This window comes from Hylobates moloch, unplaced genomic scaffold, assembly GCF_009828535.3.
Source record: "Hylobates moloch isolate HMO894 unplaced genomic scaffold, HMol_V3 SCAFFOLD_11, whole genome shotgun sequence".
NCBI classification, from domain to species: domain Eukaryota; kingdom Metazoa; phylum Chordata; class Mammalia; order Primates; family Hylobatidae; genus Hylobates; species Hylobates moloch.
In genome coordinates, this window is record NW_026652286.1 from 3,374,249 (window position 1) to 3,402,103 (window position 27,855).

General features: G+C 53.6%; 1 protein-coding gene across 3 annotated transcripts in view; it reads right to left on the minus strand.

The window, feature by feature from the left end:
• The window catches only part of TSPAN18 (tetraspanin 18), a 204,336-nt gene that overhangs the window by 10,878 nt on the left and 165,603 nt on the right, over positions 1-27,855 (minus strand). For 2 of the 3 annotated variants that reach the window (XM_058446504.1, XM_032166184.2), the window contains exons 1-6: positions 23,394-23,467; positions 14,968-15,040; positions 11,357-11,551; positions 3,264-3,338; positions 1,997-2,095; positions 1,310-1,492 (exon numbers count right to left, since the gene is read on the minus strand). In XM_058446504.1, the coding sequence (XP_058302487.1) occupies positions 1,310-1,492; positions 1,997-2,095; positions 3,264-3,338; positions 11,357-11,551; positions 14,968-15,040; positions 23,394-23,413 (645 nt within the window). In that variant the 5' untranslated portion in view covers positions 23,414-23,467. Of the gene's footprint in view, positions 1-1,309; positions 1,493-1,996; positions 2,096-3,263; positions 3,339-11,356; positions 11,552-14,967; positions 15,041-23,393; positions 23,468-27,855 lie in introns of those variants that run through there. The other variant, XM_058446506.1, reaches the window with a different exon arrangement.

A 27,855-nucleotide genomic window follows, 5' to 3' on the forward strand; every position in this document is an offset into this window, starting at 1 on the left:
CACGCCTGCCTGCCATGGAAGCCTGAAACTCCCCTCCCCGCCCTGCAGCTGCGCCCATGGCAGGTCTCTCTGCCCCACGTCCACAGTGGCCTCAACTCAGGGCCCTCATTTCTCTATTGAGTCTCTTTCCCCCAATGCAGGAAGGCAGGGTGATGAGGGACAGAGAGAACGTGGCCCTCAGGGCCTCAGGAATCCACGGGGAGGTGCCAGGGCCAGAGGGGCCGAGTTCCTGGGGCAGAGCTGAGGCTGGAAAGGGCCTGCCAGAGCCCCAGGACCCAGGCCTCTGCTCACTGTCACCTCCTCTGGGACTTTGCAAGTTCTGCCTTGAGCCCCCGCCCAAGGCCCATTCTAGCCCCTCATCTGGTTTTATTTCTTCGCAGCAATCACGACCATGTGAAATGATTACTTCTTGTTAGTTTGCTGCTTGTTCATCTTGTGCGTCCTCTAATGAGATCCTGAGCCTCGCAGGAACAGGGGCCTTGTCTCCTGTCCCCTGCTGCGTCTCTTGCATCTGGAACTCTCCATGAGCGTCCACAGGCCTAAGCCCATCTTAGGGGGTGTCTGCTCGTTAAAGTCCTACTCAAGCAAGGGGCCCGGGGCCCAGGCTTAGATCACCCTCGTCCTCTCCCTGCTTCTCCTCCTGCCTAGCCTGGTCACGCACCCACACCGGCAGAGTGGGGGCTGGTCAGTGGGAAGAAGGGGATTAAGAGCAAGGGCATTGTGAACTCATAGGGGGGCGTGGGCAGGAGGCACACAAACCCAGGCCCTTGTCTTCCCTAGAAACGGCACGTGCAGGAAGGGAAAGGGTTTCTCCCAAGGCTGAGAGGAAGTCCTCAGGTTGCAAGAGAACCAGAAAAGTCTAGGAGCTTCTCTGACCTTGGAGAGTCAGGTCAAGGAGACGCCCCACATGGCAGATGAGAGTTCCTCCAAAATACAGTGCATGGCTAAGAAGCGCCCCCCCACTGTGTAATTCTGGTTCTGTCCCCCTCCCTCCCTTTGGACCTGCATTATCAGAAACTCAGGAAACATTGGAAAACTCCTACTTACGCCTTAGCCCCAGCCTAAATGCCCACTCCAGCGGCAGACCATCTGCCACTGTCATCCTTCCCCATTTTGGTTGGATCTCAGGGACTTGGACGGAGCCTCCATCAGTCCCTGCTCAGATGCAGGCATCCCATATCACGGCCAACACTTCCCCAGGATTGCTGGGGTAGCTTCAGACCCTCTGGGGTGATAGCACCTCCCACCCAGCTCTGGCCACGCAAGTCCCGACAGACCCACTCCCCTGTCTGGAGAGCAGGGCCAGTACCTGCTTGTTTAGGAACAGGCTCCTTCCCAGGAGGCACTCCTCCCGGCTCAGCAGGACCCCGTCCCGACTTTGGGGTTCCCTCCGGCAGCAGGCCTCCGGCACCTCTTCACTATCCAGGGTCAGGAGTCGAAACACAGATGCAAACTTGAAGTCTTCAGGCCCGTTGACCCCGCAACAACCAAACTAGGGGGAGATGACAGAGAAGGGTCTGGTGGGCAGGAGGAGGACACAGGGGGAGGGACAGAGAAGGACATATAGCCTCTGCAAAGGAGTGGCATCAGAAGACTGGGTGTGGGCTGGCTCCATCTGTCACCACTGTGTGACCATGGGAAAGCCACTTATCTTCTCTGGGCCTTCAGTGTCCTCATCTCTATAACAGAGGTGGCAGTAACAATTGCTACCTCACCAGGCACTTGGCCCTCCATAAACAGTTGCTGTGGTTATTATCATCATCATAAGGACCATTGCTTGGGGACCCAAGACAGGGGTAGCAAACAGATTTCATCCCGAGTCGGGACTGTGATCGAGTGGCATGGCTGCCTGGAATGCTGCGTGGATGCTGATTCCAAGGCCAGGTCTGTGATCAATGGGAGAGTGCCTGGATTGATTACTGATGCCTGGCGTGGGCATGTGAACACTGGGCATCGTGGCTCTGAATGTTCACAGCATCTCTGGGGCGTCACTCACTGTGATCATGACTGAGTTCCAGGTGGCGGAGAAGACGTCCGTGTCGTTATTGCCCTGGTAGTGCTTGGTGAGCTCCTTGGTAAAGAATTCTCGGGTGAGCTGGGGGCAGAGGGAGAAGATGGGCTTAGGCCTGGCAGTTGGGTGCAGCCCCCACCCTCCATCCTCTCTCCATCCACCTACTTGGGAGTTGGGGGGAATGAGAGCTAGGGGCTCTGCATCCTGGTGCCAGGTCCCCTGGGATTCTCCTAAACCACCAACTTGGGGCAGTCTCCTTATCCCCAATGTAGAAAGGAAGTCCATACACATGCACATCTCAGTGAAGCCGAGGTCAGGGCACGCTGAGGACCTCGCTCCACGTGCAGCTCTGCCCAGAGGGAGGGCTTATCTGGGTGGGGAGTTTGCACCTCACCCCACCCCTTCCACCCTGAGCTGTTTCCCAGACAGAGCCAAGCAGACGCCCTGGGTCCCAGGCCCTGAAGAAGCTCCAGGACCGGGCAGGAAGTCTTTGTACGTCAGTTTCCAGAGGAGTCCTCCTCAGTCTCTCCTACTCCCAAAATATTCTCCTTCCGTCCTGCTGCAGTCAAAGGCTAGGGCCCTGGGTGGTGCCCAGCAGAGGAGACCATCTGGGCATCACTGTCTGCTCACAGGCTGTGGTGGCCTCCTCCTCCGCTCCGTGCCGACTACCCTCCCCACCCGCCTCCTCTACCCCAGGGCCATTTTGTGTCTCCTGCCCCATTGCCCCTCCCCCCCCATCTTTCTCTAACCCCCCGCCCCCCAGTCTCCCTGTGGCTATGGTGCCTGGCTCTGGTCAACTCAGGGGAGGCAGCTGGCACCCCAGCTGCCTGTAGCCTCTGGAACTTGGTGGCTTGTGGGGCCAAGTTACACAGGAGGATACCAGCCAGGACCTCCTCCGCCAGCAGTCTGCCCCGGGCTCCTACATTCCAGCCTCTCGGACTATTCTGACTGTCTCGCTATCACTGGGCCGTTACTAGGCAAGGTTTGGAAGGGATGTTTCCAGAATAAGGTATGGGGTTGTACCAGATGCTTTGGGAGCAGAGAAAAGCCCTCGCAGGAACAGGCTTACTGGGGTCTCTCCCTGGTCTGCGGGGCCTTGCCAGGCGGGTGGGGCCACGACTTGGGCTGGAAGTGCCAGATGAGAGGCTGCCTACTCTCTGAGACCCTTCAAGGAGTGGGGGAGCCAGACCTGAATGGCCACCAACCCCTTGCTGATAGCAGGAGGCAGGAAAGCTTGGGGCCTGATACATACATTTTCCCTGAAGATGAAGGCCAGGATGGCTGCTGAGAGCTCTGCCAGGAAGATGATCAGGATGAACAGGAAGAACTGCAGGGAGAGGAACAGGCTTGTGAGCCCAGAGGGCAGGCAGGGGATGGGGCGGCCACTGGCCAATGCATCCGTCCATCTGTCACACCAGTGATACAGTATACTCATTTTGTAAGATTCACGCACTCCACTGCTATCAGACATTTTTCATAACAAACACACCAGTGATTCCTCCTTGGAGTCAAGAGGATTGTGATCAAAATATGAAAAGAATAAACAAATATATACCTTCCATGCAAATGGTACCCTTAGAGAGGCCCCTTGTACAGTGTGCAACCTGAACAACCCCACTCAGCTGCCCTGGAAGGAGATCGATGATGAAACCCATTTGAGCCCACTCTGGGTAAATTTCCTTCTGGGTAGGTTGTACGGGCTGCGAGAATCCTGAGTGCCTTGGGGATCCCCAGTTGGATTTCCCCACCCTGCCAGCCCCAGGGCCACCTCTCCCTGCCCCACTGCCTCTGGTTCCCATGGGAAGTGGGGAGGTCATACTGACCTTCAGCCAAAATCCAAGGAATAAGATTGGAGGGAAGGTGGTATGACCACCAAATCTCAAAACCCAGGGGCCAGGAGTTTGGTATCTAACACAGTCTTCTGCTCCACTCACTGAATTTGATGTTCCCTGAATGAACCATAGTGCCCCTCATTTCAGGGATCTCACAGGCTATGTTACCTCTGCCAGGAAGGCACTGCCCTTCCTTGCCCACCAGTTCCACATTTCTCCAGATCAGGTGAAGCCTCAGCCCCTCTCCTGGTGAGAAGCCTTTCCTGACTTCCCTAAGCAGGGAGAACCCTCCCTCTCCTGGGCTTCCCCACACCACAGTGCCTAACAGAGGTGCCCACACGGCATTAGCACAGGGGCTGTCACTCAGCGCGCTGCCTGCTCAGATGCCTGGGTCAGCACAGGTGTTGATGCAGGACTCTTAGACGGATGAATAAGCCGGGGTGGAGCACTCGCCATGAAGGCCCTGTGATCTGCCACATCACCGGCCCTGGTCATTGGGCTGAGAGCTGTCAACAGAAGAAACCGGCTTTGCCTTCATCACTCAGCATAGCTGGTGCCCTTGACAAAGTCCGTTGTCACCCTACCTGGAAACCACCAGCAGAGGACTTTATCCCTGGCACACACAGAGACTGGTTCTTCCCTGCCCTCCCAGGCACCCAGGCAGCAGCCAGACCTGCTCTCTGGGGTCCCAGTCGTCAGGACTGCCTGCCTGCCTGCCCCCGATGTGTCAGGCTTCAAGTCAGGACACCTCAGGGCCTGCCTTGTCTGTCCTCATGTGTCATGGGACAATCACTCATACAAACCCCTTCCAGCCTCAGTTTTCTTGCCAGGAAAATGGGGATGTGGAGACCCACTTCCAGGGATTCCCTATGGGGAAGCACGAGGCATGTGAAAGCGTTTCCTCTGTTGGAAATGAGCCCAAGCAGAGACTGGCATTGGGCTCTCACGTGCAGAAGGGAGCGAATGTGGGCCATGGGCAGGCTCCTCTGTGGCCTCCGAGGCCCGGCTCCTGGTGATGCACCGGCTTCCTCGCAGATGCTCTGTGGGCTGCTGACAATACCTTCAGGCCTCTCTCTCCTGGAATGTGCCTCTTGTGGTCAGAGGAAGATTTCTGTCACTTTATCCCCACCCCAGGGAGACCCCAGTCCGATTCCCTCCCTGACTCTTCAGCACCCACAGCGGCTGCCTTCTGGAGGTCCCGGGGCTTGTCCAAACTGCGTGGGCCAGGGGCCACCTTAGTGAGTGCCTTGGGAGGGGTGTAGAATCTGTCCATTCAGCACGTGGACATAAAACATCTCCGAGGCCTGGCAAGTGGGTTTTAGTTTTTTAAGTGTCCAAACCTAAAGAGAGCGCCTTGCTTCAGCACAGCAGCCAGCCCGCGGCAGGGACGTGTCACTCCTCAATCCTGCGTTTTGCTGGCTGGCCTCTGTCCCAGCCACCACATCAAGTCTGCTTCAGCCCTCAGATGCACCGTGGGCTCCAGCTGCTCCGACACAGGCTTCTGCTCTCACAGGGGACCGCCGGGCACCGGAAGCTGTTCTCACGGTCTCTTTTTTGTGTAGTTTCCCCTTTTCGAAGTGGAGGAAGCTGAAGCTGGAGAAGGGAAGTGACTACTCCACAGGTGCAGAGCTCTTTGGAGCTTTGCAGAAAGAATGCTCCCCTCCTGGCCCAGCTGCCTTTTCAGAGCGCCAGGCTGTCTGCTCCCTGATGCAGGGCGAGGCTCAGGGATTGCTCCATCACTCTCTTCTGAGCCCAGGAGTCTGTCTCCACAGGTTAGCAGGCTGCCTGGCTAGGGTTTGCTGGGTGGCCTGCCTGGCACATCTGGATGAAGGACACCAGGCCAGATGCTCCTGTGCTTCCTGAAGAGGGGGCTGACCTCCAGCTGAGGTCAGGGAGCAGAGTTCCCCAACCAGTACAGAGTATAATGAGGGTGGAGTGGGGGAAGCCTCCTGTGCCCCAGGTCACAATGCCCACGGTCCATTCTGCCACTCCTGCAATTCTCATTTCCAGGAGGGTGGGGGCCTCTGGGCTCAGTGGCTGCTGAGTGATGTATTTTCTGCCTCTGCAGCCTCACCTCCCCTGTGACAGTGACGGAGGCCGCTGGCAGGGGTCCTGGCATTTCCATTTGACTGGTGATGGATGGCCATCCGCTTCCATTACACGGGGCCTCTATGAGAAGCCCCTCCCTGCCCTCTGCCCTCTCGCTGGAGCCTCTGGCAGGTCCCCAGGCTGGCAAGGAGCAGCCTCGGAAATGGTTTCCATCCACGGCAATGAGCTGGAGCTGCTGTGCCCACCAGCCTCGGTCTGGACAGTGACAAATAATGGACGAAGCAGATCACAGGCCTTGTGCACTCTGTGTGCCCGTCACTCTGGGACGTGTGTGTGCCATCCAGGATGACTGCACATGGCTTCCACGAGGTAATGCAGGGGCGGTGCTTCTCGCAGGACTGGCACGACATGAGAGCTGCTCAGACGGTTACTTAGAGCCCAGAGGAAGCACATCCTTCCCGAAGACAAGTGCTGGTGCGGGCGGCTCTGGAAAAATAGCAATAGCTACCTGCTGAGTCCTTGCTACCCAGACACTGTGGATCTTACATGGATCATCTCATCAAGCCTTCTCATCTAGTGAGACAGACGCTGTTATCAGCAACACCCCCATTTTACTGACAGGGGATTGTGGCTGAGAGGAGCAGCACTTGGCCTAAGCTGGCATAGCTGGTGGGTAGTACCTCTAGGACTTCACCCCAAGAACTCTGATTGCAGAACACAGCTTCTCATCACCATGTTACCCTGGAAGCCACGGGAGCCCCAGGGTCTTACGGTTTCTACACGGCCTGCAAAGCCTCCTGAGGCTCAGCACCAATTCTTCTAGTTTCCCACTTATAGACTGCTTAGGCATCCCACAAACAGAGCCAAGCAAAACATGCATTTCCCACTGGATCATGAACGCAACACCGTGGTTGGGAAAGAAGTATGATTATCGTCATTTTGTATATGAGGAATCTAAGGTTTAGAGTGGTTAAGTGACCAGCTCCAGGTCATACAGCCAGGAAATGGCAGAGCAAGAGTTAGAGCCCGGGCTTTTCTGACTCCAAAGTCCATGCTCTTAGCCAAACCTCTGATACCACCTCCTCTCTGTTCCTTGGCTCCGGGGCTGTTTGCTGAGCACCTGCTCCGTGTCAGCCACCGTGCTAGGTATTGGCAAATAAACGCACACAAGGCAGACTCAGTCCCCATCTTCATGGAGTTTCCATTGAGCTGAAGCATCAGGAGATGAGATATAAGAATAAACCTGGGAAGTCGTGGACCGGAGGAAGTGGGCCTCGCCAAGCACAAGGCCTGGGCATGACTTGAGTATGTGGGAGTGTGAATCCTGTGAACCAAAGTGCGAGGCTGCGGTGCCCATGGCAGTCACAATGCCACCTCTGCCAACTCGCCCTTCTCCAGCACGAAAATGTCCTCCTGCTTAAGACAGTTTACCAGTGTTAAAGTCCTTTGGGGAATTCCCCGGACCCAGCCATTCCTGGGGCTTCCTCCCATCAAGGCCTTTCCCAGGGTTTGCATCCCATTTGCCTAAGGACACATTTGTCAGCCATTCCTAATCCTCTAATTTGCATCACTTTCCTTAGGATGGAAAAATTAGCAAAGGGGAGGAAACTGCTATGTTGCCTAGTTGGGACCATTTCCAGGCTTTTCTAACCCATCTGCTTATAGGCAATGTCTGCTCACAGTTCCCATTTCTAATAAATATTTACCAAATTTACATACTGCATGTACAATTCAGCTCATTTATCTTTTTTGAATATACTCATCTCTTTTTGCTGTTCTTTTTTTCTAGTTGAGCTTGCCTTCATTATAAATTATTTTTTAAATTAGAATTTTTAAATAAGTTGGCTTAAAAAAATCCTTGAACTACTCAAAGGTAAGCAAATGAGAACAAGGGATGCCACAAATTTTCAATAGGAGGCTGAACTTGTCCTATTGCATGTGAGTGCTGTAATGCTGATCAACACGAGGATTTGGGAAATGGACCTTTAGATAGATAAATGGATCACTAGGTGCTCTGGTCATTAGACTGATTGTCCCCAGGTCCTGTAGGACTTCAGCCTCAGAGCACAGGGAAGGGGACAGTCAGCCCCATCTCAAGGCCTCCTTGCTTTGTGAACCTTTGAGCCAGGTTTCCTGGGCTGACTAAAGTCACTCTTTCGGCCCCTCTCAAGACAAGCCGTCCCTCCTTTCCGACAGGCTGAGAAAGCAGTGAAAGGCTTCTAGAAGGATCCCAGAAGCTGCCAGGGGTGAGGCTCCATGCCCTCTTTGGTTGGAACCACCACACAGTTAGGTCCAGGTTCAGCCAGGAAAGGAGAAGTGGTTTTTCTTATTTTTTAGGGCATAAACCTTTTTGAAAACCTTCCAGAAACTTTGGTGCCTTTCTCTGGAAACACTCACAGAACCCCTCCAACCCCCATGCACACAACACACATGCATACACAACACACATGTGCACACACAGGCACATGTCCACATGTATACATATGTGCACCCACGCATGCACGACACCTATGCACATGTAACACCCACGCACATGTAACGCCCATGTACGTGTAACACCCATGCATGCGTAACACCCATGCACATACAACACTCATGCACGTGTACATATGCACAAAGCAATGCACACATATACGCACAAGCACACATGATAGAACACAACATACATGCACATACAACACACATGCACATACACACTGTACCCATACACATGAGTATGCACACAATCCATGTATAAACAATACACATACACAGGCCCTGACATAACATTTTGCACATAATTTTAGGTAAATTTTGGAGTCCATTCCAGGTTAGGAGCCTGTGGACAGCCCTGGTCTGGGAGCCAGAAGACCTTGATCCAAGCGTCCTTTGCCTCTGACCCACACTGTGACCTCAGGCTTGTGTGGGCGGGGCCTTAGAGAGGGCAGGGCAAGCAGGGGAAGTGGAGAGAGACAGGGAAATGGGGCAGGAAGAGATCAGGTTAGGGACAAGGAAAGGGCGTAGGAATAAAAACAGAGATCAAGAGAAAGACAAGGCCAAGTGTGTTGGTGCCCGCCTGGAATCCCAACACTTTGGGAGGCCGAGGTGGTGGATCACTTGAGCCCAGGAGTTCAAGACCAGCCTGAGCAACATGGCAAAACCCTGTTTCTACAAAAAATACAAAAGTTAGCCGGGCGTGACAGTACGTGCCTGTGGTCCCAGCTACTCAGAGGGCTGAGGTGGGAGGAGCGCTTGAGGCTAGGAGGTTGAGGCTGCAGAGTGAGCTGAGATCACACCGCTGCACGCCAGCTTGGGCCACAGACTGAGACCCTGTCTCGGAAAAAAAAAAAAAAAAAAAAAAAGGACAGAGATGGGGAGGACAGAGGCAGAGAGGAAAGGGAGCTACACAGAGATAGGCAGAAAGAAGGGGGACAAAGGGAGAGAGGCGGGGGTAGGGAGGTGAGGGGAAGGATCTGCCATCAGGCCTTGTCGAAGGGCCCCCAGGATCACCTCTCTCGGGAGGATCGTGGACACATCTCCTATCCCTGGGCCTCAGTCCTGCCTCGCAGAGCACAGGAGGGAGGGAGGACGTCCTCGGGGCGGCTGGCAGGTTTGCAGGCAGCCACTTACTGGAGGAGACTGGAGCCGCCCCAGCCTGCTCCTAGCCAAGAACACCAGCCTGGCTTCCTGTCTTGGCTTCAGAGCCGAGCCCATTAACAATGAATGAGCCCCTGGGGGCCGAGGTGAGGAGGGGGAAAGGGAGGCTGGGTGTGTTCTGGGACCCATATCCCAGCTCCTTTTAAAATCCCCTCAGGCTCCCCAGCCAAGACTTCTGCAAGCACCGTGACAAGCTGTAGAGAATTGTCCACCAGGGGGCGCTCAAAGTTTTTCTTTGTTTCTCTTCAAATGAAGTCTACAGTGTTTGCGCTGTTGAAGGACAAATGGGCCCAAGGCTCCCTGTCACTCATTTCGCAGCTGACTTCACTTCCTTTAGATGGGGAGCATCTCACCGGGACACAAATGGGGCCGTGCAGTGTGCTCTCGTCTGGGGAGGAGGTATGGTGCCAGGTCTCTCCTCCCAGCACTGCTGGTGCTGGCTTATCCACAGAACCTTGCAAGGGAGCCCCGCAGCCAACCAGCCCAGGTCTCCCTGTCATTTAATTCCGCCCACGAATTCGCCCATGAAGAGCATCCGCAAGTTGACCCAGACATACCCACGCTTCTCTAAACAGGGCTGTTTTTAACTTACCCTGTAGCGGGACTGGGCTCAGCCCAGAAGTTCTCCAAGTCCAGGACCTCTTAGAGAAGACCCATCCACCCAGCACAGAAAGGCAGGCGGAGGCCCCAAGCGCCACCGCCCATGAGAATCCAGGAGACTTGAGAACTAGAAGACCCACTGCTTGTCTGGTTTGGCTGTGATCTATAGGTGAGCTGGTCAGCCCCCTCGTTTAACAAGAACACACGGCTGCTCTGGGAGGTTGGGGAATGAGACGGGAGGTGCACCCTTAGGGGATGGAGCAGGAAGTACACTCAAACCAGGCCTGCCTGCTGCCCAGCTCATCCGCAAGGCTCGGCTGCCTCCCCTGTGCACGTCTGTGAGGGAAGGGACCATCACTCCCGGTCCCCAACGCATCTTCAGCACCCAGTGAACTACATGCGCATGATAGGAGTTCAAGGGCTATTTACTTGATGAGTAAGAAACCTTCAGAGGCCATACCATACCTATTTCAGAATTGCACATCTACAAGGGGAAGGCCTCATCCACTAGGCATCTTAGCCATGTTACTAAGGAGTTATATATTAGAGTTTTTAATAGCAAGCAAGTGGAAAAACATCAAGGTCAATGTCAGTGCTCTCAGCTGACCATGCCTTGCAGAAGCCTGGTTGTTCAGACCTGGACGCCAAGGCCTCTTCCATCTGGGCCAGCTCACCCGCTGCAGGCATGGGCCCACTGCAAAAGCAGGCTCTGGAAGCTGGGGCCACCAAGGCAAATGGAAAAGGCTGGGGATCATCCCACCCCTGGAGGTGGGCTTATGTGGCACAAACCTCATTCTGAGTTTCCTGGCATGTGGACACAGACTAGGTGTGCATTAAGCCAAGGGCCCTGGCTTGACTGCAGGAAAGCAGCAAAGTGAAGTGGGAGAGAGGAAGGGCTGCCCCAGGGAGAAAACAGGTCCCAAAGGCATGGGAAGAGGCAGCCTGAGGCACTGCAGGGGCCCTGGACTAGCGTCTGTTTCATCCCCTCTGCCGCCAACTCCATGGGACTCTGGGCAAGTTGCTGAACATCTCAGGGTTTCAGGACCATTGACTACCGAATGAGTGGGGTCGGATGTGCTCATCTCCATGATCCCTTCTGCTTTGACAGCCCGCCCCCACTTTGGGAAGCTCTAGTCTGAATGGAAGCCAGGCAGGGCCTGGGAGTCTGCAGCCGATCCCAGACACCCCTCAGAGCACCCATGGGTGGGGTGGGGGCTGGGGTACTCACAAATAGCAGCAGACACTTGTTCTCACGGACGGCCCCGCAGCAGCCCAGGAAGCCGAGCAGAAAGAGCAGGCCCCCCATGGCCAGGAGGATGTAGGTGCCCGTGAGGAGCAGAGGATTGGCAGCCACGATCTCCCGGAAGCCGGTGGGGTCCACCATGACCCAGATGCCGATGGCCAGCAGGCAGGCCCCGCCCAGCTGCTCGGGCCAGTGGAGAAACAGGCAGAAAGGGAGGTTAGGCACTTCTGACCCACCACTCCCCTGAGCCAGCCCCAGGGTCGGAGGCATCAAGCACTAGGTGAGCCAGGCAGGAATTCACCTGCAGCAAGAGCCAGTGAGTCCCAGCTGCACCTTGAATTGCTTTGAATTTTTCTAGCTGCCATGACCTTAAGTGCAACACGCATCCTCTAAATCCAATTTCCGACCCAGGCCCTACCTCGGGCTGTATCATATAAAGGCTGTTTGCCAATTTTATCTTCTCCTGAAATGTCAGACCTGTAGGATCAGGAGGTCATCTAGTCCAACCCTCTGATTCCACAAAGAAGGGACCAACAACTTACTGAAGGTCACACAGCAAGTTCATGGCAGAGTCAGAGCTTGGTCGCAGGCCCCCTGACTCCAGCCTCAACACCCTGAACAAAGGTCCATGAACATGTTCTGAGTCAGCCTTATGCTGTGTTTGCTCCCCCCATGCTAGGGGCTGGGAAAACACAGACCAAGTTTATCGTCAATGTCCCCCACAGGACTCTCAGTGAGGTTCCAACTAGAGAGTGGGCTCCCCACTCTCAAATCCATGGCTCAAAAGACTTCTTATTTCTGTCTCCATCAACATGGGCTCTCTATGCCTTATTTATCTTTGGAAAGAGGCAGCGTAGTCTAGAGAGAGAGCTGTGCCATTTATTAGTTGTGTGACCCCAGGCAAGTGTCATAACCTCTCTAAGCCTTTTAGCTTCCTTGTGGTCAAAAGAAGACTCAAACACCCTCAACCTAAGGCAGCCCTAATGAAGAAAGGATAGAAGGCGTTTAGCAGATTTCAATAAATATCTGCTCCATTTTTCTTTTTTTTTGAGACAGAGTCTCGCTCTGTCGCCCAGGCTGGAGTGCAGTGGCGCGATCTCGGCTCGGTTCATGCCATTCTCCTGCCTCGGCCTCCGGAGTAGCTGGGACTACAGGCGCCCACCACCGCGCCCGGCTAATTTTTTGTATTTTTAGTAGAGATGGGGTTTCGCCGTGGTCTCGATCTCCTGACCTCATGATCCACCAGCCTCGGCCTCCCAAAGTGCTGGGATTACAGGCGTGAGCCACCGCGCCTGGCCATTTTTCTTTTCTTTATTTTTTTATTTTTATTTTTTTGAGACGGAGTCTTGCTCTGCTACCCAGGCTGGAGTGCAGTGGCGGGATCACAGCTCACTGCAGCCTTTACCTCCTGGGCCCAAGTCATCCTCCCACCTCAGCCTCCCAAGTAACTGGGACTACAGGCACATGCCACCATGCTAGGCTAAGTTTTGTATTTTTCTGTACAGACTGAATTTTGCCATGTTGCCCAGGCTGGTCTCGAACTCCTGGGCTCAAGTGATCCTCCTGCCTTGGCCTCCCAAAATGTTGGGATTACAGGTGTGAGCCACTGTGCGTGGCCTATTCCATTTTTCTTGGGCACAGATAAGTATTAGAAGCAGATCTGTTGTGGGAAGAAGCAAAGTTTGGCACCATGGGATTTGCGGGCTGTAAAGTATTTGAAATCCCTTTGTGTGGTGGGAGGACCGGAGGCCCAAGAGGCCTGTGTGAGGGTTGACAGCTGGGCGACAGGAAAACTGCTGGACTTTGGCTTGGCTGAGCAGGACTGTAAGCTGAAGAGAGCTGATGGCTTTGGGCAAGGGGCATTTGTAGGCGACCTTAGGGCAGGAGTCCAGTGGAGAGGCCCGAAGGACCCAGCAGGGGAAAGAGAAGGAAAGACCTAACAGGCATGGTCAGCGACAGGGTTTCCATTTTTGCCATCTGCTGTGCAGTGTCTCTCTCTTTTTTTTTTTTTTTTTTCTGAGACGGAGTTTCACTCTGTTGCCCAGGCTGGAGTGCAGTGGCATGATCTCGGCTCACCGCAACCTCCGCCTCCCAGGTACAAACGATTCTCCTGCCTGAGCCTCCCGAGTAGCTGGGATTACAGGCACCCGCTACCACGCATGGCTACTTTCTGTATTTTTAGTAGAGATGGGGTTTCACCATGTTGGCCAGGCTGGTCTCAAACTCCTGACCTCAGGTGATCCACCCGCCTCTGCCTCCCAAAGTGCTGGGATTACAGACGTGAGCCACTGCGTCCAGCCTGTGTCTCTCTCGTTGGTCTCCCACACAACCTCCAGGAAAATCTGTGCCTCCTTATTGCTGTTGGACATTTGGGGATTCAGCAACTGCATGCTAAACACTTCAAGGAGGGCCCAGCTCCATTTTGGGTGGGAACGCTGGGGCTGGAGGAAGGATAAGCTGGCTCAGGGTCACCCGGCTTGGAAGGTGGTGACCTCGGGTCTAGAATTCAAGTCTGCAAGGCTTGAGGCTTTTTAGGATTATAAGGCAGGGAAGAGAAGCTAAGAGAGTTGCTGAAATGTATATTTTTTTAAGAAGACACCAAGATATAGAGATAGAGATAGAGAGGGAAAGATAGACACTGAGAGAGACAGACGGTCAGTCCTGGCCAGAAAGAGGACCCCTCTTTCAAGAGCCTGCCCTGACGGACATGAGTGGAGGTTTATTCACCCAGGTCTTGGCTGTACTAAGATCAAAGGCTGAGGCTGGACCAGGAAAGCCTGTGGGGGCCCAAGAATCCAGGGCCACAGCTCTACCCCTGGGAGGGGCCGTGAGTCTGGGCAGAGCCTTCAGTGGGTCACCAGCAGGTGGGTGGGCTCAGCAGGTGGGTGGGTTGCCAGCAGGTGGGCCGGCCACCTGAATGTCCAGGGCTCTGTCCCTTCATATACAGAATCCGTAGGTTGGATGGAAATGGAGCTAAGCTATTGAGGACCGACCACATCCAGGGTACTTTGTAAACTAATCTTGCTTAATTTTCAAAAAGCCTGTTGAGGAAGGTCATTAAGAGATGAAGATACTGAGGTTCAGAGAGGTGAAATGTGTCTCAAATCACAAGCTGCTAAGATGCAGCACTGGAATTTGAATGCAGGTCTTCCAGTCCCAGAGAGGTTTCTGATTATATCTGGTGGCTACATGGACTCGGCCCCTCCGGGTCTGAAGTCTATCAACTGCTCAGGGAGATAAGGTTGGGTGGGGCTCCCTCTTGTTGCCCTCTGATCACCCCCATCCCCTCCTTTCCCACTCCCCACAAGGGGTCAGATCCCAAGATAGTGGCCGGACCGAGGTCCCCTCCACCTTTTTGAGAGGGGCTGACCCACCCCAGGGCCTGTGTAAAATGTCTCTCCTAAGAGGGTGGGCTCTTCAGAGTGGGGTGGGCACTGCTGGGGGCCCCCTTCCATGAAAGCCTGGCTGGCAGGTACCCCTGCCTCTAGCGCCGGCCCCTGTGCTCGCCCCAGGGACTCAGCCCAGTGTAACTATTTCAAAGCAGCAGCCAGTTCTGCCCACCCAGCAGAGGCCTGGGAAGACCCAGGAATACTTACAAATATGAAGAAATTGAATACAAACATCAGATACTTCATGCAGCTCAGACAGTCGCCTTCCATGGTGCTCCACCTAAAAATACAAGGCCACCTCAGTCTTCCCGATGGGGGACCCCACCCAGGAAGAACCCCAGCCCCTCCCCAGGGGGTCCCCGCAGCCAGCCCCACCCTTGCAAAGGCTGGAAGAAGATGGAGGCCGATGATAGAGATGAGCACGCTGGAGCCAGCCTGCCTGGGTTTCAGCCTTGGCTCTAGCTTTCATTCGCTGTGTGACCTTGGGCAAATTACTCCACCTCTCTGAGTCTTGCTGTCTCCGACTTTAAAGCGGAGATTAGGAACAGAACCTTCCTCCTAGCAGTGTTGTGAAGACGAAATGAAATCCCACAGTCACATGCCTAGCACATCGTCGGGCACGCGGCAAGTGCTCAGCAGTCCCGCTTCACGCTATTGCTCTACCGCAGGTGTGAGCTGGCCATTTCATAAATGAGAAAACCAAGGCCCAGAGCCTAGACCAGAAGCCAGGCCTGACAAACTTCCCACCATCCCACACACCCTCCAGCCACAGAACAGACCAGGGTGGTTGCTTGGTGCCAGTGAGACGGGGTGTTACAGGGAAAAGGAGAGCAGCCTACCTGGGGATCTAAAACCTGCTTCTGGGGCCAAAGCCTCCCTGAGCCTTGGCTACCTCTACTCTGAGACCTCCCATCTCCCTGGGAGCCCTTCCTGTCTTCACCTAAAAGTATACCCATGGCAGCAAGTCATTGAACACAATTCCATTCAGCCAACATTGATTGAGCGTCCGCTGCTTGCCAGGCACAGCCAGGGCTGCACTGAGATGCAAATGTCCCCCATCCCCCAGGGGAAGCTGACAGCATCTGCTCTCGAGTCAGACTTCAAGGTGCACAAGACATGTTTACATCCCATATTCGTTTTTTCACATTTTCTCCCTAACGGCTCTGAGGAGAGACTCAGGGCAGGGATTAGAGATCCATGCGACAGGTAGGGAAACCGAGACTCAGAATGAAAACGACATGTCCGATGTCCGACAGCTAGTAAGGGGAAGGGCCAGAACTCAAGCCAGTCCTGAGCTGCTGGCACCGCAGGTGCTTCCAGCAGGGGGTTTGTACCTCCATGACAGGACTCGGTGCAAAGGGTTCTGGGAGTATGTGTTGGGGTGTGGATGGATGTGGGGGAGATGGTGTCTGATGACTTTCTACAGCTCCCGCTTCCTCCCACAGGAGACTCAAAGGGTTTCTGGGAGGCTTATTATTAATAATAGTAAAATATGTATCAAAGTATCACACTGGACTCCATAAACATATACAATTATTATTTGTCAATTTAAAATGAAGTCAGGAAAACAGTAATAATCGTAGCAACTGCTTGGGGATCCAGCACCGTGCCAGGGCTTTGCGCATATTCTCTCGTTTAATCCTTGTAACCACCAAGGAGGTATGTACTCTGATGACCACACATCCTTCCATCAGCCCAGCCCTCAGAGGGGTTAAGGGATTTGTCCAAGGCCACACAGCTTGTAGGAAGCAGTGACAAGGCCCATGGCACATAATAGGCCTCAGCAACTCTGTCCCCTCCCCGCCCAAAACCACAATCCAACACTCTCCTCAGCAGCCAGACCAGCACCCTCGTATCATAAGGAACAGATGGAGCAGAGCGGTGCGTGCCTCTCACCTGCCGGGCCACTCCACCCCTCTCCTAATCAGTGATGACAGCACCACCCCAGGCTGCACTTTGGTCTGAGCTAGAGGGGTTTTTGTTTGTTCATTTGTTTTTAAGTGCATTTGAATCCATGGAGAGAGGAGCACAGACAGAGCCAGCTGGTGGGGAGTGGACACAGGAAAGCTTCCTGGTCTCAGGGGTGGTGCCTTGCATCCCTCCTCTCATTGTTTCTGCCAAGGTGCCAGGTGTCTGTCCACCAGCTGAGCTTGGCCAGGCAGACATGGCTAAGGTGCCTGGAGCCCATGAGGAAGGTCTGACAGGCACATCGGCTTTGGATTCGGCACTGGGCCTGGGGCCAGAGGGCTTTCCTCCCTAAAGGGACGCCTCCTCCTTGCTGCTCTACTGGTCCCTATCGCAACTTGGATAAATGCTGAGCAGGGGAGGCACAGGTGGGGCCACTCAGCATCAAAGCCAGGAGGGGAAGACACTCAGAGCCCACCTGGGACATCCTCCTTCTTATCCTACTAGGAGGGGGAAACTGAGGCACCAAGTTATCTGGTGAGGAATGCAAGGGAAAATCATGGGGTGAACCTGACCCAGGGACTCCAGGCTCCAAGCCTTTGTCCTTCCAACAGTGCCCCAAGGGTTTCTCTTAAATTGTGTTGGGGGAATGGGAAATCAGGGTTTTGCTGAGATCATCCACCCAAGTCTCCACCCCTACAAATAATACTATTTATTGAGCATTTACTATGTGCCAGCTCCGTCCTGATACTTTACATTTTCTAACTCATAACAACCCATGAGATTAGTACTGTTATTATCCTTATTTTCCAGAGGTGGACACTGAGTCAGATAGAGGCGAGGTGACTTGTCTGAGGTCATAGCTAGTGAGTGGTGAAGCCAAGATTGGAACGCAGGCAATCCAGCTTGGAAGGACAAAGGATGGTGTGTGTGTGTGATGGGGCGGGGGGCGGATTTGTCTTTACTTCAGTGAGCATGGCCTGAATTCAAGACATGCCATCTGCCTTCGGAGGTAAAATCGGATGACATCATCCTCTCTGTCACAGGGGTCTCTGAAACATCTCCAGCCTCAGCCCTGCTTCTGGCCTTCTCTCTCATCCAGACATGGCCGCAGCCTCTGGGCTGGGACTGGCCTCCCTACCTCCCCGTCAATCCAGTGCTTCCCTGCTGCCAGAAAGACCTTTCCAGAAAGCACACGTCACCACAGCCCTCTCTTGCCGGAACCCGACCTCTACAGGAGACCAAGCTGCCTCCTGCAGACCACAGGACCTCCAAGACTCACCATGGCCACCTCTTGCTATTCCTGCCCTGACTTTCCTATCAACATCATCAAAGGACAGTCCCCCAGAGGTATCTCCCTGAGGCCTACTCAGTGCCTCTGCTCGTGCCGACCCCTTCCGTTTGGATTGCCTTTCCAACTACGCCAGTCCCACTTAATTCCTATTCATCTTTTAAGACTCGTCACAGGCATCACCTCCGCCAGGAAGCCTTCCCTGATTCCCCCCTCCTGCCCCCATCAAGCCAAGCTCGGTGCCTTCCCCTAGTATAATATCCCACAGCTTCTGCTGACATCCACCACTGCCCCCACCAAAATATATACCATAACATCATCAGCCAGTGTTCCTGGTGAATCCCAGAGGCGCGGAATCGTGGCTGTGCCCTCCTGGGACACAGTAGGGTTGCACATTGGTTTGGACTGAGTTAAACCCCTCCACATAGGGAGTGTTAATTCAGCAACGTGTGCAGGAAGCCTGGTGCTGGGCTAAGGCATGCTTCCAGTCATTCGTATCCTCCTCGCCTCCAACAGCTAGAAAGTGGAGCAACAAGGATTCAAACCCACAGCCGTGCTCTCCTGTGCTCCCTTTCCTCTCTCTGTTGTACCCTCTCCTGGGACAACAGCCCAGGGCAGGGCCTTCCTAATGCCCCGCTTGCTCACCCTTCTCTCCTCAGATCTTCCTGAAAGCCTAGAGCTGCTTGCTTTGCTCCCTGCCTGGGATGGGAGGCACCAGGACGGTCCCTTCCCTTTCTCCAGGCCCTGCCCTCCCAGAGGGCAGTGGGCAGGCCTGAGATTCAGTGGGGACCCATAGGGATGGCTGTCCTGCTGTCTGGCCGGCATCTCTTCTGGTTGGTTCATGCCAGTGCGTACCGGCTGTTAAGCATCTCAACCGTCATCACCGACTGTGGGAGCCCAGGCTCGCTTCCTGCAGAACGGTCCCCCAGGATACCATTTCCAGGCCAGCTTGCCAGCCACATCCCTGGCATCATCCCTGACTTTCTGGAAGGAACATCTAACTGCATCCAACCAGCATGGTCCTAAGCATGGGCTCTGAAGTCGGACACAACCGGGTTCGAATCTCAGCCCACCACCTTTTCTACCTCTGTGTCTCCCCGCTGTACCTGCACAGAGCAGGGTGGACAGCTCTTATCACGTCTACACCTAACTCTACCTTCATAGGTTACTCATAGGCCTGCTGTTCCCTGTTAGACCAGAAACCCAGGACAATGCCTTGCACCGCAGAGCTTTCTATTCTGACCCGTCTCTCCTTTCAGCTCTTGGCTGACTTCAGCTCCATGCATCTTCAGTCACCCTGTGCCCTTTGGAAAGGGAAAAGAGGATAGGAAAGAACATTTATTGAGCACTGACTCATGGCCAGTCACGTGCCAACTCCGCAGAACTGACTGCCTTTAATCTCTCAACAAGCCCCTAAAGCAGGACGTACTATGCCCGTTTTACAGATGAGGACACTGAGGCTCAGAGAGGTCAAGTAACCTGGCCAGTATCACAGAGCTTGTATGTACAGACTGGGCTTCAAAACCACCACTCGCCCAACTCCAGATCCTGTGCTCTACCTGATCCAGGAGCAGATGTTCAAGCAGAGAATTGGGCACAAGGAGCACTGGCCTAAGAGTCTGGAGCCCAGGCTCCTGCTCTGTAAGTCACTGCTGTGTGACCTTGGGCAAATCATTTTCTCTCTCTGGCCTCAGTGCCTTCTTGTGTCAAATGGCAGAGCAGGAATCTAATGGCCTGATGGTTTCCTCTGTCAGGCCCTGACTTGGATGAACGGGCCTTTGGAGCAGAGCAGCCACAACAGCGAGAGGCTGAGTAGTCCTGTGCAGGAGGCCAGGCTCTGCCATCCCTCCCTCTGCCCACCCAGGCAGAGCTTCTCTCCAGGGTAGGATCCAGCTTCAGCCAGCTCTGGCTCTTTAGCAATTAAGGGGTGTAATAAATACAGCAGCTCATAAACGGACTACTCGTTTTTATTGTGTACCATATTCATTGCACATTACCTCTCATGGCCCGGGCTTGCGGAGTGCCCAGACAAATGCAATCAAAGGAGACGTGTCTCCTGGGAAGAACCTCCCACAACCTCAAGGTTGAGTCAGGTAGGAAAATAGATGATGTGAGCCCGGGGGCCAGTGAAGAATATGGAGGCCCGGGTTCCAGTTTCAGAGCAGGGTGGATGAGTAAAAAGAGGGCTTTGGTGCCCAACAGGGGATTGTGTCCCAGCTCTGCCAAGCTTAGCTGGTGGGGCAAGTTACTAAACTGCATACAACTGAATTCCTTCTCTGTAAAGTCAGCATAAAAATAATGCCTTCCTCGGCTGGGCGTGGTGGCTCACGCCTGTAATCCCAGCACTTTGGGAGCCTGAGGCGGGCAGATCACCTGAGGACAGGAGTTCGAGACCAGCTTGGCCAACGTGGCGAAACTCTGTCTCTACTAAAAATAACAAAAATTAGCTGGGGTTGGTGGCAGGAACGTGTAAACCCAGCAACTCAGGAGGCTGAGGCAGGAGAATTGCTTGAACCCAGGAGGAAGAGGTGGCAGTGAGCCGAGATCATGCCTTTGCACCCCAGCCTGGGCAACAAGAGCGAAACTCCATCTCAAAAAAAAAAGAAAAAGAAAAAAAAAAGCCTTCCTCACGTTGTATGGAAAATACCGAGCACAGGGCTTGGCACATGGTAGCTAATAATAGTAACCACTGGCATACACTGAGTTCTTACTATGTGCCAGGGAACACACACAATTTCATTGAATCCTGGCAAAACTCTGGGAAATAGGTAATGCCATTCTATTTTTCAGAGGAGGGAACTGAGGCTCGGAGAGGTGGAATCACTTGTCTAAGGTCACACAGTACAGAAGTGCCTGAGCCAGAATTTGAACCCACGCCTGTCTTAATCTGGGGTCACAACTCCTAATCATCATTCTCAATGAATGCGAATTCCCCTGCCCCATTCATCCATCCTCCTCCAAAGTGCAGACCTGTCTTCACACCACCTATGCCATTTGATCTCCCATTATTCTCCAGCAGGGACAGCCTCCGGGGCCATCACCCACTGCCAGGCTGAAGCCTAGAGACCGGGGCTCGCCTGCTCCATCCCCTATAGAGACCTTCTGAATGTGGGTACACACCTCCATAGCCAATTGGTCAGACTAGAATGACAGACACATGGGACCTCCAATCTCTGCCTGGCTGTTAGCTCCACCCATCCATGGATGACTTCTAGAAGTTAACTTCACTGCACAGTTTCCTAATTTACTTCTAAAGGGAGGAGAACCATGGAGAATCTCTGGAGGGTGGGGTGAGAAGAAAATTGAGACTATGAGGTCCAAGAGCTTTGTTATTGCTCAAAAAAGCGGCACTTAGGAAGGAGATGGTGGGCCTGTCTGCTGTGGGACATGATGCCCTCCCTGGGGCCAGTGGTGGGAGGCCCATCGAAGTCTCCCCATTTCCCTGAGCTAAGGGGGCCCTCAAGGGAGAGTAGCAGTGTGGGTGGGGCCTGTAGGGTCAAGTGGGACCCGGCCTATCACTTTCTTGCCTCATGACTGTGGGTGAACTACATAACCTTTCCAGGCCTTTGCTTTCATGCCTGCAAAATGGGGACAGGAATGCTGACTTCCTCTAGAAATTGTGCTAACTGAGCGTGAAATGGTATCATAGAGGTACAGTCCCTCATGCAGCACTTGACACATGTGTGCCCTGCCACAAGGTAGCTCCTCCCAGCTGCTCTCCTAGACACCAGACACATCAGCTTCAGCCTCAGGAGAGGGGAGAACTCTGGGGTGGAAGATTTTGAAGCAGGGAGAGTGACTGTGTTCAATGATGCTCAAACTGGGTTCCTGAGACTAGCAACATCCTAAAGTTATTTTCAATATTTCAAATAACATCTCCAACATCAACCTCTCACCATGGGCTGGCTCAAGGGACAAGTGTCTTGGGTTTTGGAGCAATTAGACCAACCCCAGGTGGGAACCTTGTTTATTGGGTTCAGAATCTCTGGCCACCATGTCTGTATGACTTTGCAGAACAAAAATGAACATGCTATTTGGTGCATAAAATTCTTTAAATCCTGGGGCTCAGAGGGATGAAATGCAGGAGTCAGCATCAGAGGCAAGCTTGACTTAGTGGGAATTCCACTCCCTGTGTGCACCCGGAAAGCACTGGAGAGCAGTTTAGGTGCTGTGGTCTCCCTGTCCTTCCATGTGGCGTCTGCCTCAGGATCTGCTCTGTGGATCCTGTGGTCTGAAGGTTCATGTGCCTGTCACAGCAACCCTCATCTGGCCATGGGAAGGTCCTGTGCTTACAGATGGGCGTCTAATACAACATGACCCTCAGATGCAGCCAACTGTTTCACGTAAAACAAAACCAGGTGTTTAAGGATGCTATGGTTTGAATATGTGTCCCCTCTGAAAGTCATGTTGAAACTTAATACCCGATGTAATACGATGAAGAGGTGGGGCCTTTAAGAGGTGATCGGATCTCAAGGGCTCTGCCCTCATGACTGGATCAATCCACTCATAGATTAATGGGTTATCACGGGAGTGGGTTGGTCATCCCAAGAGTGGGTCTGTTATAAAAGTCACTTTGACATGCTCAGCCCCCTCGCCATGTAATGCCCTGCACCGCCGTAGAACTCTGCAAAGAGTCCCCCGGCAGCAAGATGGCCTTCATCAGGTGCAGCTGCTTGACCTTGGACTTCCCAGCCTCCAGAACTGTAAGAAATAAATGTCTTTTCTTTATAAATTATCCAGTCTCAGGTGTTCAGTTATAGCAACAGAAAACACACTAAGACAAAGGATTTCAAGGGAACTTCAGGTAAACTTCTGACAGTACTGTTTGTGTAAGTGCTGACTTAGATCCAGCTCTTGTGTAACTTACATCACCAGCATATCAATAAAAGAAGTTCTTAATCGTCAAAGGTTGGGAAGCACGATCTAGCCCAATACCCTCATTTTGGAAATGAGAAAACTGAGGCTGAGAGAGGGAAAGGGAGCTTGTCCAAGTTCCAAAACCAATTAATTAGTCATGGATATGAGCTTGGAAGTCCAGCCCAGTGCCCTATGGATACAGCACATACTCTATGTGCTACTTATTTCTTTTGGGAGCATGCATCTGCCTTTATTAGAATGCATGTTTCATAAAGGCATGGACTTGTTTTGTTCATTGGCTTATTTCTAGTGTCTGGAGCAGTGCCCAGCACATAGTGGGTCCTCACTTATATATCTGGATGAATAAATGAATGAATGTATAGTGGGAAAAGAGCAAAAAGAGACAGTGGAGTCAGCAAATCAGAGAAATACACAAAGCCAAGTCAGAAAGAGAGGGAAAGACCAAAGGAGACACAGAGGCAGACAGGCAGATTAGAAAGGATCAGACTGGAGATGGGACAGTGTCAGGTGATGGGGCAGAGGTACGCTGACAAAGGAGAGGCAATTGCCAGTGTGTCACCTGGGCAGTTCTTCGGGCATCAGCAGGACAGACTCTCCCGTCAGCGACGCTTGTATATATTTCTTTTATCGGCCTAGCTTGTACAATAAGAGAAAATATTCAATTACTACAGGAAGTCAATAAGGAGCAGCCCCATGAAAGGAGCTGTTTATGAAAACCCGCCCTCCAGATACACACACTCGGGGCAAGTGTGCTGCTAATCTGGGCCCATTAGAGCTCATGAAAAGCTCTCAGCACCTGGGGCCACTCCAGCGGGGGAGTGGCCTTCTGCCCAGATGGCAGCTCCTGGGTGCCTTTGCAGGTGCTGCCTTGGAAGGCACATCTTTAAGAGACTTGCAGATTCTAGCATGGGCTTCACGTATGCTGACATGGCTGCATGAGGCTGATGGCCTGGGAGGAGATGATGGGTGTGAGTAACCTGCATCCCTGGATGCCACCCAGGCATCCACAATACCTCAGCAGAGAGAGTGCCAGCAGGGCCCTGTTCATCAACTTCCTCCCCCAAAATCCAGACTCCCAGGAGAGAGAGATGTGATGCCGGAAAGTGTTTCTTGGCTTTGCATAAGGATTTGCGAGAAGGTTCCTTCAGAGGGCCAGCTCCCAGCAGTGGAAATGAGGGTTCGATTTCAGAAGTCAAAAAAGGCCCATATGGAGACTCCTGTTCTATCACTCCTGCGGGGAATTCCACAGCCAGCTCCTGCTCAAACTTTGGGTTAGAGGGCAGTCCCACGAAGACCTGGGACCTGGGGAAGCCTGGGCTGTGGGGATGTTCCTAGGGAAGGAAGGGAGAGATATCCACGCCTATTCAAATCCCTCCCACTTAAGTACGAGCCTGCCTGGGGTCAGTGAAGATTCCTCCCCGTTTACCCATCCCTCCCTTCCTCCCTCAACCCACCCACTCACCCACCTACCATCCACTCAGTAGACATACATTGAGTTGCTACTATGTGCCAGGGGCTGTGCCAGGGAGTGCGAGGTGCAAATAAGCATGGGCACACAGATGAGTGGTGGTGGTGGTGCTGGTGGGGGTGGTAGCTTGGAGGAGACAAGGAGGCAGATAACAGCAGGGCTGGGGAACCCACAGTGGGGAGGACTAACTCCACCGGCATAACTCTGGGCAGAGGGGAGAGGAATTGTGGGGAAGGGGATGGTGAAGGCTAGTCTTGGGGGAGTGCAGAGGTAGAGACGGGAAGATGGAAAGGCAGGAGAAGAGGCCTCCCTCCTGAGACATGGCCACAGCCCCGGGAGCTGGCATCCCTATTTGGCCTAAACATACATATGTGATAGGCCCTTCAACTGCCTGCCCCATCTGTGTGCACCAGCTTCAGGTACTCCGTGCACTTGGGGTACAGTGCTGACATGCGTGAGCTCATGAAATGCTCAGAACAACCCTATGAAGTAGGTATCACACCATCACCCCCACAGTACAATGGGGAAACTGAGTCCAATGGGAAAAGAGAGAGAATTGGCTTGTCCAGCATCACACCATTGGTGAGTGACGGGGCTGGAATCCAGACTCAGGGGTCAGAGTCCAAAGTGCCTTTTATAGAAAGTGCTTTCTCTTCCTGTGTGATCACAATGAATCCTCACAACAGCCCGCGAGGCAGGCTACCACGGGTTCGCTGGGGTCAGTGAAGGGGTGGTGGGTGAAAGATTCCTCCCCATTTACCCATCCCTCCCTTCCTCCCTCAATCCACCCACTCAGCCATCTACCATCCAGAGTAGACGTACATTGAGTTGCTACTATGTGCCGGGGCAGTGCCAGGGAGTGCGAGGTGCAAATAAGCACGGGCACACAGGTGAGTGGTTTTTACAGAAGGAAACTGAGGCTTGGAGATGTCAGTGACAAGGCCGAGCATCCTCGGGAGATTTCAAGCTGTTTCCACCTTTGTGGTTCAGGGCCTGCACCCCATGCCCAGCCCCAGGGCTCAGGGAAGCAAGGACAGGGTGGTGGGTTTCCTCCCACTTTTCTTCTCCTGCTGCATCCCAGTCCTGGGCCCCTATATCACCACTCCCTGCCTCATCTCCCTCTGGACACTGAGGCTGAGATGAGAAACATGGGTGACACAGGCCAACCCAGAGACAAGGAGGAGATGCTGAACTCTGGAGGAATGTCTGGCAGTTGCCTGCCTCCTCCCCACCAGGGAGCTCCAGCCCCTCTGAGTGCTGTCCCCTGGCTGGGAATGGGCTCATCCCTTGTGGTGTCCCAACTTCCCTGAACTAACCTCATTTCCCTTTTTTTCTTTGTCTTCCGTGAGCCCCCATCCCATTGACTGGCTCATTTGTCCTGGAAGAGGACAGCCCAGTGACACCTGCCATGCTCGCCCCATCACTGATGCTTCTGCAGAGGCTGGGTTGGTTTCTGCCTTGGCCGGCTCCCTGGAGACCTTGGGAAAGTCACCCCCCTCTCCAAGGTGCTAGGTTCTCCTTGGAAAACTGTGATGATGAATTTGGAAGCCAAAGGTGGCTGTAAGAATTCACAGTATCATGGGAGCTATTATTATCAGCAGCATCAGATATTGGAAATAAGTGGATGCCCAGCCCACATTCACCAGTTATGAATGGAGCAGGGTATAGGGGAGAACCAAGGACACATGGCTTGTGTAGCATAGATACAAACATCTTTCCCCTAAACGGACCCAAATTCTAATGAATTGCCACAATCTTGTGGTAACTGAGCCTAGTAACTAGGATTGAGGGTTTACCATGTACTAGACCCCACTATACCTTTCTCCTACCTGTCCTTTTATTTAATCCTTACCTAGGAGGTGGGTATTGTTATTATCCCATTTTACAGATGAGGAAACTGAAGCGTGGGCAGGGTAACTAACTCGCCTGAGTTCATTTACCTGGTTAGCAAAACATGGCTATGATTTAGCCCCAAGTCAGCTGGACCCCAAACCAGAGCTCCTGATATGACACCTATCCATGGGGTGTGGCACCAGAGAGAGGAAGAGCCCTGCCCCAGTCTCTGAAGTCTCCAGCCCAGTGCTGCTCTTCCCTGAACCAGGCAGCCAGGCACAGAGGCCCAGGAAGTTAGCTAAACTTCTTCCCTGAGCCAGCTGGAGGCCCTTGGGGATGGCCCAGGCCCGCCATCCCTTGACAGATGGGAGCCCTGAGGCCCAGAAAGGCACAGAGATGGGACCGAGGTCATGCAGTGCCTTGGGGCTTTCCTCTGCGGACCCCTGCCCGGGCCAGACAGCTTTATTAATCTCGCCCCTCCTGTCGCCCAGATGGCGGCTCAGCCCCATCTGCACGGAGCAGGGGCCCAGGAGGGGCTCTCTGATTAAGAGGAACAGCTCAGTTCATAAATCACTCCTTTTACTTTCACTCCCCCCAGCCCCCAGGCACGCTTTCTAGAGAGAAGGAGAGGAGGCGCCTGGACAAGAGAGATGGAGAAGCCCCCAGTGGAAGAAGCAAACGAAGGTCTGGGCTGGTGCAGAGCCGAGAAAGGGCTTGGATGTACCCCGGCCAGGAGAGGGCGCTGTGGCCAAGGGCAGAGCCTCAGAGGACCCTGTGTTCTCCTGCAACTGGGTTCCCGCCAGTGGGGGATCTGCCTGTGCCAGCCATAAACCTGAGCCAGACGCCTCACCTCCAGAGCCTCGCCTCCGCATCTGGGAGGTGGGGATGCTCAGAGCTAACTTCTAGGATCCTTTCCAGGAGGATGCAAGGGGATGATGAGGGTGAAAGCACTTGACAGGCTGCACACCCCGTTCCCTCCTTCCTGCGCTCCCAGCACCAACAGCGCCAGCCCTGGGCTTGGTCCAAGGCATAGGGACCAAGGGCTGCCCTTCCTCAAGGACTCACTCATGTCTAGTGAGACTCAATCACCGCAGTCCCTACTTGGAGAGAAGTGTTAATGGCCACATTAACCCAGTGTCCTGGGCTTGCCAGACAAGATACAGAAATGAAACCCTGACTGCTAGGGTGAGGCTGGGGTAGGGAAGAGCCTAGAATCAGGGAGGCCATGTGGGGAGGACCGGGACAGGGTCAGCATTCACTGAGGCCTGATGATAACGCAAGGCAATGTATTATGGGCGTTCACTTAAAACGATCTCACTTGATCCTCCAAAAAGCTCTACAAAGTAGACGATATTTTCATCATTCCCTTTTAGGGATGAGGAAACTAAAGCTCCATGGGGCCAGAAAGGTCCCAGAGCTGGGAAGAGATGGAGCTGGGATTTGTAGCCAGGTTTTGCTGGACTGCAAACCCACATCTTTTCCTTGGTCAGGACACTGGCCCGAGGCCTGGAAGACTAACAATGATTCTTGCCATCAGGTTCAAGGCTGATGGGGAGGACTTATTTGCTCACTGGCTATGCCTGCTGGGCCTCATCCCAAGACAGACGGTCTCATAAACAAGCAATTGGCCTGAGATCCTGGCGTGCCTGGTGCTGGCACCAACGTGGGGACATGGTCACAGCTGAGCGGGGGATAAAATCTAATTAGGCTCCTTAGGGGC